The 13,387-nt window shown below is 33.2% G+C and overlaps 1 protein-coding gene across 2 annotated transcripts in view; it reads right to left on the bottom strand.

Moving 5' to 3' along the window:
- Positions 1-999: 999 nt before the first annotated feature.
- EEA1 (early endosome antigen 1) overlaps positions 1,000-13,387 on the bottom strand; it is a 157,966-nt gene continuing 145,578 nt past the window's right edge. Inside the window, exons 24-30 of one of the 2 annotated variants that reach the window (XM_079774076.1) lie at positions 10,694-10,879; positions 9,344-9,475; positions 7,634-7,819; positions 6,469-6,707; positions 5,920-6,040; positions 5,187-5,285; positions 1,000-4,490 (exon numbers count right to left, since the gene is read on the bottom strand). In XM_079774076.1, the coding sequence (XP_079630202.1) occupies positions 4,368-4,490; positions 5,187-5,285; positions 5,920-6,040; positions 6,469-6,707; positions 7,634-7,819; positions 9,344-9,475; positions 10,694-10,879 (1,086 nt within the window). In that variant the 3' untranslated portion in view covers positions 1,000-4,367. The remainder of the gene's footprint in view (positions 4,491-5,186; positions 5,286-5,919; positions 6,041-6,468; positions 6,708-7,633; positions 7,820-9,343; positions 9,476-10,693; positions 10,880-13,387) is intronic. The other variant, XM_079774077.1, reaches the window with a different exon arrangement.

The raw sequence follows: 13,387 nt of genomic DNA on the forward strand, positions 1-13,387 counted from the left end.
TGACAGATGAATGGATAAAGAAAATGTGGTATATATGTATAGAATGGAATACTATTCAGCTTTCAAAAAGAAGGAAATTCTGCAAAATGCAACAACATGGATGAATCTTGAAGACATCATGCTAAGTGAAATAAGCCAGTCACAGAAAGACAAATACTGTATGATTCTACTTGTATGAGGTATCTAATAATAGTCAACTTCCTATAATCAAAGCATGAAATAGTGGTTGCCAGTTAAATAGAGAGGGAAATGGGCAGTTACTAATCAATGGGCTTAAAGTTTCAGTTAAGCAAGATGAGTAAGCTCTAGAGATCTACTGTACACTTAAAAAGGTCATAAGAGTAGATCTCATGTTAAAATTTTAAAAGAAAATGCTATATATGTAAACTGGAATTCTATGAAGCTCTCAAAAGAACATGTCTAATATGTAATATATTAAGTGTTTGAGGGTATACACAGTGTACTCTTCAGAAGAAAGCATATTAGAATAAAATGGAAAAAATATTTCTGGAACTTTGGTTCCAGGGGAGGGGGGACAGTAAAAAACAATGCTATTTTGAGCCTTCACAAGAGTATCTTTAAAAGGTCACCTGGGTATTAAATTAGATATACAACAAAAGAAAAATTAATTTAATATTCTTTAGTATTTTGTTTAGTCTTGCTAAATTTCACAGTGATGAATGGAATGAAAATGGAATGTCTCAAGCAAACTGACATCAGTAATTTTTCTTGAAATTATAAACTTAATTATTATTCTAAGTTGAACATTAAAGCATACTCACTGTCTATATCCAAGTGCGAAGTTCTAACATTCTGTAAATAAATTAATGCAAATGGTTAATATCTTGTTCTTTTTTTAAAATTGACAAAATAATTTGTAGCCACAGAATCCATCTACTAGAAAGAAATGTTTTTAATATCATCTTTAACATATTACAAAAACAAAAGCAACAATTCAATAAGGATCCTTCCATTGATCTTTATACAGATTTAAATGCTGTCATGTAAGTTATCAGTTACATTTATAATCAATAACCTTCAATCACTGAGTTTAGAAATTACAGTATTCTTTAGCTAAACTCTCTCACAAATAAGGCACAACAACATGATCACAAGTAGTAAACACAATACAAATAATGAATCCAAAAACTTAACAAGAAAATGCTCATGCAAAAGTATCTACAGAGAATATGAATATATGATCCAGTTCAAAGAAGTACAGAATGTCATATACATAACTGTATCATGTTACAATAATTCATTACTCCTACACTGGAAGAACTTCACTATTTCCAATTCTATTTTACACAATTTTACATAAATTTAGTAAGTTTATGCACAATATTCACATCTGCAACAATAACAAATTGATTGTTAAAACTCAGGCAAAGGGAAATTAAGACACGCTAATGTGTGGCATATTATAATTACAGAATACCATTCATCACGCTCATGTCTAGGAATACTAAATTGACGGCACATTTAAATCTTATAGAACAAGTCATCCATGGTTTTATAGCCAAAGTGCATTAAAAAAACTTCTATAGTCAATAGATCATGAATATCAAAATATATGATCATAATTTGCTCTCCACTTAAAAGCTAAACATTTTTATGCAAATAAAGGTTTAAAAAAAGTGAATTTAAAGTTTTCAAAACTATAAAATAACCATAAAGCCTTTTAAAGAGAGTTGGGAAACAAATTTGGCAGTTACTATTTAACATTACTGTGAGGAAACTATTAAGCTAGCTAATTCCACATTACGAGGTAGTTGAACAAAATGTTATTTGTACACTGCTTTGAGGTTTTTGTGTTTGTTTCCCTCTTTATTTTCTCAAAATGAACAAATCCCATATGAGCAGCTTTGTCTTCTATTAAAAAAAAATTCCATAGGTATAGTTTACTATTCACTAGCCCAGCAAGACTTGATTTTAGCTCAGTTTTCTGTGCTGCGGTTTGAAATTTACTAACACGTGATGCTAATATGCTTTGCATTAGAGCTGAGAGCTGGGCCTCCACACACACTCTAACTCACTGATGAATAGTACCAGCAGACATCAAAAATGTAGAGCCAATGAGGACTTAGATGACTTTTTTAATTAAAAGAAAAACCCTTTAATTTTTGTTTTCAAACATCTTAAATTGGTGACAGTTAACAAAAATATTAAGTTTCATTTCTAGTATTATTAGTACAATAACCAATGGTAAATTATTCAGGAACTATGAAATGAGATTAGCTAGATAAAAACTAGAAAATAATTCAAACACATACAATTTTATTTGTTGCCCCCACAACTTTATTTATTTTTGTGTGAATATGTGGGTAGGACATTAAGGGAAAAGGTCTTCAATGCACCTAATTAGGAGATGAAGTGAACAAATATTCTAATCCAGAAAAATTCTCATGAAGTTTTATTTTCTTAAAAAAATAAACAGTGGTGCTGTGAACATCTATTTTTTCCAACATATTTATTAAGTCCCTTATATGTAAAAGTATAGAATTAATACTATATGACAGTATTTATAAGTATGTGAAAATACATAAATAATTTTAGCTCAATTTATATTATCCAAGTATTATTTTTAATAATGAGCCATCATATTTCTTCATTATATATGCTAAAGGTTATATGTTTATCCAAGTTCAGAGCTTCAATCAGGATCTTTAATAGCTACTTACAACAGGGTTTACTTAAATGGGTTTTTTTAATGATTAAATAGTGGCAATCTCTTTTAGTTTATATATATTGTTGGTATAGCATAAACATAAGTTCATTTCATTTCAGTATGATATTGGAAAGCAAGTATATATTATAAACTACTTATTGCAAATAAAATATTAACTCCCATCTTTCCTATTACTACCAAATAATTGCACTGAAAAAATGTATAACTTTACATTTCTTCTCTAGAAAGAGTAATAAACCATTATTACTGACTTCCCTCTTCAGATGTTTTCCAATTTTTCAAATTAATAAGATATGATAATTTAAAGTTCAATTACATTGTTCAGCATACAAATAAGCTAATTTTTAATTATCCTTAATTAGCCATTCTGTTTTAATTCTGATGGCAATTTTGGGATTCCTAAATACATTTGTTTCTAGTGAAACTCTACTCTCCAGCTATCACTTCAGGGTAATTTCACAGCATTATTTTTGCAAAGTAAAAAGATTTACCAGTTGATATGGAACCCAAATTCGGAACCATTTTAAATTTAAGTTCACAACTTTTAAAATGCTTCCCTATTATTAGGTAAAAATAAAGTATAAAGTAAAATATTTAATGTCTCCTTACCATTTTGCATTTGGTTTTCACAGATAAGAATATAGCAACATCAGTTATTGGCTTTGAGACACAAAAATTATAAAACAATTACCATGAATCTGAGCTATACTTGGGAAGGTTAAACCAAATTAAAGTAAAAAGCAGATCCACTGAAAAAGCAAACTCATTCCTGAAGATGCTAGAGAGACAAAATGAGGGACAATATGAAGGCTAATCTCAGAAGACCTCCCATTTACAAGAAACTGAGAATAGGACCATTAGACAACTTCTATTATTCATCTTCCACCATAGGGTAAGGGTGGGAAACTTTGTAGGATCCTTAACGAAGAATAATTTGGAGTTTAAATTTGAGAATGAAAAAGAAAAGTTAACCCTAATCTTTAAAATAGAACCCTAAGATAATCAGAAAGTAAGCAAGTTGATTTTACAGAGGTTTTCCTAAAACCCACCCAAGATAATATAATCAGTATTGTTAAAGCAAAACCAATTTTGAATTCATGGTTACTATATATTTCAACATAAAATGTGTTTTGATCTCTTGAGCATAAATTTATAACATAACAATGTAATTAAGGTTTGGACCTATATATAAAAAGAAACAGAGTCATAAAGTTTTATAATTCTGTGCCTGACTTTAGAAAGAATATATTTAATATATTTAATGTGTTATTGTGCAACATATATAATGTGATAACATCCATGTACATTTCTGTACACTCAATTTGGGAGAAAGTAAGTCATGGAAGTATATTCATGTCATTTGTGAACAATGAAATTATATTTAAAAAAATACATTGCTATTTTCTGTCCAAAGTTTATTTACATTTCATTGGCTAATTCTAAACTTGGCATGAAAGCTGTTCCAGGAGTTAAATGGAAAAAGTAATGAAAGATGAGCCCAAGTCTCACAAAAATAGAAGAGTTTTACTTGATATTGACAGCATTCCAAAATATACGAATTCTAATTTGGTTTAGTATTGCAACCACTGTCCAAATCAAATAGTCCAGGACCTCTATTAAGGACATTCATTAAAAATCTAATGTTAGTGTAATATTATTCTGAAGTTGTGATAACCCATTATCCTTGCAAGTCATTGAAACATGTATCACAGACACGAACAGGCTTCTTGGAAGAAGGAGTTAAGGCATTTTTGGCTGAACACTCGGCACAGAAGATATTTCCACAGTGTCTGCAGTGATGCTGTAGATGACAAAAATTAAACAATTTAAACATACAAATGACAGCATAAGCATTATGAGACTATAAGAACACTGCAAACTGCACTATGAAGATATTAACTGTTGAGTAATTAGTGTATTTAAAAATATAATATTTTAATATGTCAATTTAATCCCTTAGTTAAATTGAATGGCTCCTATTTATCAGATAGTATGCTAAACATTTTATATGGACTTGATCTTGGAATTCTCAAAAGCAACAGGAAGCCTTTCAAAGTGTTAATAAATCATTTCCAACAGGTAAAAAAGTATTACTAATGCATTTGCCAAATGTTTCAGGTATTTCTTTAACAGGAATATAAACTTGCAACATCCCATGATGTTATAATTATTTTTTTATATCTGCTTTCTCCTCCTTTAGAAGAACACAATGATGACTAAAACATATGAGATTAATATTGGTGCACTGATTCAGAAAATGATTCCTCAGGAGAGTAACTCAGTAAGAAGGCAACAACTGAATTTAAAACTAAAACTGAAACACATATGCTAACCAGAAACTAAATTGCATGACATTTAATTACTCCATGTAGTTGAAAATTAACCAAAAAAATGAAAATTTGTTTTTATCTGTCAAAATTCATTTTAATGGTTAAAACATTAATTGTCAGTTAGGAATAAAATCCAGAACCGTAACAATATGAACAAAATCATTTACCCGTCTCACTGTTACTGAAAAGCCTTTCCCACATGCCATACAGTTTTGTACTTCATTATCTTCAGCCCACTTCCTATTCAGTGCTTGCGTATGCTTGATCTATTGAAAACAAAGTTTCAATACATTATTATGTTCAACTTCTCGAAGAATGATGAATACTTTCTAATTTGGTGCCTGAGTTTTATAAAATGTTGACTATATGCAACCAAGGGATAAAATTTTAAAAACCAGAAATACGTTGGTCAACTTCCATTGTCAATAATTGCCACATTCTTACGTCTGAAGATAGATGATAGATAGATAGATAGATAGATAGATAGATAGATAGATAGATAGATAGATAGATGATAGAGTAAATAACATTTTATTCTCTATCCTTTGCTGATTTCCCATCCATTCTAACCCTAATGACCAATCCTTCCTTGGGATTCTGAGTACACATTCAGGTCACTTCGTGAACGCACGGCAACTCATCTATTACTTGGTGCTCTTGAATTTTCCCACTACTGACAATTCATGAATGACATGGCCCTTTATCCCTGGGGTCTCTCAGACAAGTTCTTTCTCTCATATTTAATTACCCATAACACATTCTTTACCACTGTTACATAGACAGTAGCCACTCAAAAGTATTTATTAAATAATGACATTGTTTTTAAAAGGATGAAAATATGCTTTGCATGAAGAGGTAAAAGCTAGACTAAAAACTGCCTCCCACTGCCATGTGACTTACTTGAAGGGACTGATTCTCTCTGCCCAGCTCCTGCACTGCTGCAGTTGTATTATCCAGCTTTCTTTGCACTTCTAGTACTTTGTTTTGAAGCTTTTCTATTTCACCTTCTCCTTTAAGACATCTAGAATAGATTGCAAAGAGGTAATTAATTTTTTCAAAAGTCACTAAAGTCCCTTTTAGAACACAGATAATGAATTACTTTAGTAGTTTTAAATAGAATACATTAATTTCAACAATCTGATTGTTTTAAGAATTAGTTTTAAATGACTACTTAAATTCCTGTACAAGCTATGCACTTTTCTTAAGACTCTTCTTCTATTTTGAAAAATGTGGACTGTACTCTGGCCGGTGTGGTTCAGTTGGTTGGAGCATCATACCATACACTGAAAAGTTTCAGGTTCAATTCCCTGTCAGGGCATACATATCGGAGAAAACCGATTGATGTTTCTCTCTCACATGGATGTTTCCCTCCCTCCCTCTAAAATCAATGAAATACATAACCTCGGGTAGGGATTAAAAAGAAAATTTTACTAGACATCAAGTATGTACCTTTCTAGTAGTGCTCTCCTTTCATCTTGATTATTCTGAACCGTTGCTTCTAATACTGCAATTTCACCCCGTAAGTCATCCGTCTGCTTCTCGAGCTCACTAACTCTCCGTTGGCTGGACTGCCACTCTTTCTTCACAGTGCCCAAATTCTCATTTAATGCTGTAATCTGCAGGGTAAGTTTCGCTTCATTTTCTTCATGCTTCTTCATTCCTACTTCTTTTTCTTTTATTTCAGAATGCTGACAAAAAGAAAAACAATGAGGAAAAAGCCTATTATAAAAATAGTGCAAAATAAATTTAAGTTAGTTATTTGAATTTAAGTTATTGGGAACACAAATAATACTACTTCTTCAGGAAAGCAGAGAGAATATATTTCAGTATACACTAATAAAATTGATTCCACAAACATCTGTTTATTTTGAATTGGCTCAAAGGCCATAATGCTGAAATGATAGTTAGCAAGCCTCTTATTAGATCAAGTTAAAGTAGAACGATTGGAGAGTTTCCTTTTTTCCACTAGAGCAGGGGAAGAACACATAGTCAGGGACAGCAAAGTGCCTTGGAAACAAAGCTAGCATTTTATTATGTATCAAATTCCACATAAATTGTTTTACCTCTATCAATCTGCCAAGAACCAATGCCAACCCTTTGATTCACTGTGAATTTGAAATTGCAATTCTTCAACTAAAACACTCAGTGGTCAAGTTATCTGAGGATATTTGGACTTAATTCAACAAAGGAAAGCCAGATGCTTCCCATTTGGCATGCACAACTTAGGGAAGGAAAAGTAGGCTTTGGTCTTCATCATTTTAAACGGAAGTTTACATTCCCCTTTATCAACATTCACTTTGACCAAATGAGTTGAACATGATTAGCATTCATGCCATTTACCTCAATTTACATAACTGTAGGGTTTTTCTGGCACTAAAGGGTTTTGTATTTTAATCATGTTTTATTGGCTTTCCACCTATATAAACCAAAATACAATTACAAAATATTTCTAATCATACTTCAGCCATTTAAACAAATCAGACCTCTTTTCCTAAAAAAAATTAAAATGTTAGGTGAACATTTCAATTATAACTTCTAGGTAGGAAAATCCTCTCTTACTGGATTGGTTTATAAATAAATTATGAAACACACTTCCCACCATTAATTTACTGACCAGTTTAGCTTCCTTCTCAATAAATTCCTTCTTCAACTCATCTTCTTCCTTTTTCACCTGCTCTTTTAGCATTTGCTGATTCCTCTTCTCCTGTTCAAGGATTACCTTCAGGGAATCTATTTTCCCTTGAAGCTCTAGTTTCTGCTGAATCAAAAGCTGCTTGGCATCCTTGAGACTTGTTAGCTCCTATTTAAAAGGCCAAAAATAAATCATTCTATATAGAAAATATTTCAAAATATAGCTTAAATTTATGCAACGTATTACAATAATATATACAAACATGAGTTTTAGTCTTTTCTCTAATGATATTCTTAAAGTTCAATATTTCAAACAATTGTTTAAAAAGATGCAAAATTATTTACTTCCTGCTGAATAATCATTTAAATTTAAGTGATACTTTGCATACATATGTTTTAATAGAATTATATGAAAAATGTCTACCCTCTATTTCCCTTTATTCCCTTAGCACGTGTTTATTGGTCACCACTTAGGCATCACACACTGTGTTGAGATTTACACAATGATTAACTATATACATCCATTGCTTTAAGGAAGTCACAGTCTGGAAGAACCTAATAACATAATAGAGATAATTATATAGCAAAATTGTAAGTATACTGATAGACATAACAGGTATTATGAGAACATGCAAGAGAGAATCAAATGACTAACATTTTCCAGAGCAAATTACAATTAGTTTCTTTAAATAGCATCCTAGCTTTGCTTATGCCAGGAAAAATATTCAAGAGATTGTTAAAGGATTTTAGGAAGCAAACAAAGAAACAGAATTCCTTAAAAAGCTTAATTCTAAACCCTTACATATTTTGAAGTTTACGATCTACAATTATAATTTTCTAAATCGATAGCTCTCTTATTATCATCTCAACAAAATCTAAACTTTTAGGGTTGCTTTATTCAGTAACCTAAAACAAAAGTAACATGGTTTCAATATGTATACAGATATTATGCAACACAAGAGTACACTTGAGAGCAGGAGAATTTGTCAAAAACAACAAAACACTGGTACATAATAGAGAAGCTCTCTCTCTCTCTCTCTCTCTCTCTATATATATATATATATATGTGTGTGTGTGTGTGTGTGTGTGTGTGTGTGTGTGATAAAAGCCTAATATGCTAAGTTTCCGGTCATCCGTTCAACCAATCAAAGCATAATATGCTAACAATGTGCTAAGGCTGCTCAACTGCTCGCTATGACATGCACTGACCACCAGGGGGCAGATGCTCCGACTGCTAGGTTAGCTTGCTGCTGGGGTCTGGCCCATCGGGACTAAGTGAGATGGGCTGGACACGCCCTGGAGCCCTCCCACAGTCCCTCCCCAGCTGGCCAACCCCCTGCATCCCTCCCCAGCCCCGATCGTGCACCGATGGAGTCCCTCGGCCTGGCCTGCACCTTCTCGCAATCCGGGACCCCTTAGGGGTTTTTGGAGAGCCGGTTTCAGCCCAAAACCACAGGCCAGGCCAAGGGACTCCACTGGTGCACGAATTCGTACACCAGGCCTCTAGTATATATATATATATATACACACATACACACACACACACACACACACACACACACACACATATATATGTATAAATATATATATGTAAATATATATATATATATATATATATATATATATATATATATATAAATTTAAATGCCAATAATACAGTGTTGAAGAAAGAACAATGATTGTCTTAACATACCTTTATGCTTTCTTGCTTGTGGGATTTGAGTTCTTCATTCAGTTTAGCAATTTCTTTTTCTTGTCTACACTTAATTTCTTCTATCTCTGCCAATTTAGATTTTTCACATGCTAGTTCTTTTTCTTTCAGCGACTGTAGAAAAATTATTTAAAAACAATTTTAAAGTAAATATTTAACTGATAAGTAATATAATCAAAATGACTGCTACCATTTATAACACTGTCTCTGCCCCTTTCTACCTAACATGAGTAAATTACCTTCTTTTGCCTCTGTGTCCTTATTTATACAATGTGAACAATAAGATTATTATTAAGGAGTAAGTAGTTAGAGTTAATACTATAAAGTGAATAGTGACTGGCCAACTAAGTATAAAATGTAGCCAAAACTACCATTATTACTCTTATTAATAATCTTATTAATATTATTACTATCACTACCTTTATATAAGGCACACCTAAGCTAGGAATATTATATATTACCTAATTTAATCTCTATACTAGGTAGCTCTTTTAAATGATCATTTTATAGGTAAATAAACAAAGGTTTAGAGAAGTCAAATAATCTATTAGAGTTAGAGGTAAACTAAAACAAGATCTGACTAATGTACAGCCCTTGCAATTAAAGGCCTATAAATTATAGTTCTGTCACAATTTCCTAAACTTGAAGCACAAATCATGAATTCATTCCAGCTTTACCAGCCTCACCCCCACAAAAAACTACCTTAATTTTTTAAATTAAAGAGAATTTCAAGAATTGTACAATTTACACATACCAAGCACTTCAGGAATTGTACACTTCAGAATAATATCCTATCAGCTAATGGAAATAGGATTTCAATTATGAAACCTCATAAAAGCTGTTCCCTATAATCTGAATTTCTCTTTCATAAAGAACTTTAACTGATTTTTAAACACACTGGTCATTTAATATAATATTTTAAACTTTATAATATAGCATCCTTTATATAAAATATACTCATACTTCCCCTTAGAAAAATCTAGTTCTTAATTTTAGGAATTCTTAAGCTTGAGAATTTCTTTTCAGACCTTTTATTATCTCACTCCTACATCCAGAAGACAGAAATCATTGAGGGGCTGTAATACATGTTTTTGAATAACCAAGGGTCTAGGTTAGAAAAATCGATTAGTTTGTAAAACTAAAAACAGCAGAAATAAAATTGGATAGAATTAAAATTCCAATGACCAAAACTGTTTTTATCAGAAGCTATAAGGCCACCTGAGAGAGCTGTTGAAAATAGAGGTGATGCCTTATTGAGTGAAGAGGTTTGACTGAATGGCCTCAATGGCCATGACAACGCTAAGATTCTGGATTAGTTAGAAAATGAAATACCTTTTCTTTCTGAATATCTTGTAGTGCTGCACTCTGCTCCTTTAACTGCTGTTCTTTCTTTGTTGCATCCTGCTCCAAAGTACCCTTGGCAGTCTTTAGTTCTTGAATCAATTTATTTTGGTTTCCAATTTGATTTCTGTTTGAAATTAAGTCCTCCTGTGCTAGAGAAAGCTTCTCTTCTACAGACTTATAAAAAAAAATTTCCCCAAATTATTATATGCCTATTTTTTTCAAATTTCAACAGAAACATAGTAATCAACATAAGAAATAAACTATAAAAGATGGTATGTATACCCTTCAGTAAGATCACATAAAAGAGAAAAAAAATGTCATATAATTAATTATTTTGCCTATGGAAAACATTTACAGCATAAAATACTGAAGAATTCCAAAACCTCTAGAAATAATCTATAAGTTGTTACTGGCTAAGTGTATGAAGGAATATCAAGTAAGTAGGGACCATATCATAGTCAGAGAATACATATGTGGTTAGAGAGAAGACATGGAGGACATGAAAAAAACGAAAAAAGAGATTGTATAGTTAAATGCTAAGTTATGTGTACATACAGGGTGGGGCAAAAGTAGGTGTAAAGTTGTGAGTATGCAAAACAGTTTATTCTTGTATTATTAATTATTGTATATTTTCTATACATACAATTGCAAACCTACTTTTGCCCCACCATGTACATGTTTTGTAGGAACTGTGATGTCTGACATACTAAAACCTTTTGTAAGTAAAAACAAAACTGTTATTTCACATCTGCCAACCTGATCAAGTGAACTAAGAGGAAAGTCAACCAGACACCTGAGGCTCTATTTCTGAGAAGGCCATCACCCCCTCCCTTAACTTTCCACTTGTGTAGCAGCAATAGTGTTGTCAGCTTACACAGCCCATAGCTACTGACTGTTCTAAGGCCCAAATATTCTGAGAAGCCGGTAGGGGAAAGGGAAAGCTTTTTGACCTATTAGGTTTCATTTGGGGGCAGATATGGTAATAGGTGGGTAACAGATGCCGAAACCGGTTTGGCTCAGTGGATAGAGCGTCGGTCTGCAGACTGAAAGGTCCCAGGTTCGATTCCGGTCAAGGGCATGTACATTGGTTGCGGGCACATCCCCCGTAGGGGGTGTGCAGGAGGCAGCTGGTCGATGTTTCTAGCTCTCTATCCCTCTCCCTTCCTCTCTGTAAAAAATCAATAAAATATATTTTTTTAAAAAATAGGTGGGTAACAGAAATGGCAGGAAACTTGCCACTCTCGTTTGCTATTGCTAAGAAAAGAATCCACAGGGAAGGGAACTAACTCGAAGGTCTTTTCCACCATCTAGAAGAAGTTCATCTTTCTTATTCTAGAGATGTAGTGCCCTTGAAAAGGAAGCAGAAGATATAATTCAGGTAGCATCCTTGCTGATTAGACATTGATTTAGCATTCAATAAAAAAAAAACATATGAAAATAAATAAAGACATATTTAAGAGACTTCTTAAGCTTCCTGAAAGAGAAAGTTTACTCCTTAATTCAGTTCAGAAGTCTTTCTGATGTAAGTTAAATTTCCATTTTCAATAGCTTCCAGTAGAACACATAAAACTAACCCTAAGGCTCCTTTTTCAGGGAAGACCTAAAGTCACCTAGTCCTTTATTAATCAAGCAGCTAACCATTAATTAAGTACACTACTGAAGTATACTGGAGGGTATAAGATGGTCCTTGACTAAAGAAGATGACTATGTAGCCTGAAAAACAGAACCAGAATGTAAAACAGAAGTTGAACAAGGTTAGTAAAACATTTGCTATATGCCAAAAACACAGAAAAACGGTGAGTGTGAGAGTTTTCTGTAGAATGTGATTACACAAGACTCCATGGTGAACGTGAAAACTGACCTAAGTATCACAAGAAGTGAGAGTGATTTCAGATAAAAGGAACAAAATTTGACAATGCCTAGTCCATACCAATTGTAGTTAGGTGACAGAAGCTAAAGAATACCAAGGCTTGCTAGAGCCTGAAAGTAACAGTACCCCCAATCTTTGACCACAAGAATTCTAAAATGCTCATGACTTATATAAGCCTCCAAAATTTTAAACTCACAAAAAAAACAAACAGTTAATAAAACTTTAAAGTCAAGTTCAAAATCTAGACTACACTTTTTCTGAAGATGCCAAGACATATTGCTCTACCTTGCCTCTGAATATTCATCTATGTCATTCAGTGGCATGTCGCCATATATTTTAGATATTCCTTTCATTCATATTGCAGACCATGTTATTTTCACCTGCTAGAATCTATTCCCTTTGGGAACTCTCTTCTCCCATTCAATGGTTTAGTTGGGGCTATCTTTAACCCATCCACTCCCACTGGAATAGGCAAGTCCCTGAACACATCAACTACCAACCTTGACCCTGAATGAAGACCCCAATCACATTATAGTGCTACTAGAGGCCTGATGCACGAAATTCGTGCAAGGGGCTTGGCCCTCACAGTTGCCCCAGCTGCCTCAGCCCTCTGGATGGTTGTTCCGCTGCTCAGTCTAGTTAGCATATTATCTATTTACTAGAAGCCCGGTGCACGAAATTCGTGCACGGGGGTGGAGGGGGGGGTTGTCCCTCAGCCCAGCCTGTACCCTCTCCAATCTGGGACTCCTGGAGGGATGTCCGACTGCCCGTTTAGGCCCGATCCCGGATCGGGCCTAAACGGGCAGTCGGAC

Source organism: Cnephaeus nilssonii (assembly GCF_951640355.1).
Source record: "Cnephaeus nilssonii genome assembly, chromosome: 6".
NCBI classification, from domain to species: Eukaryota; Metazoa; Chordata; class Mammalia; order Chiroptera; family Vespertilionidae; genus Cnephaeus; species Cnephaeus nilssonii.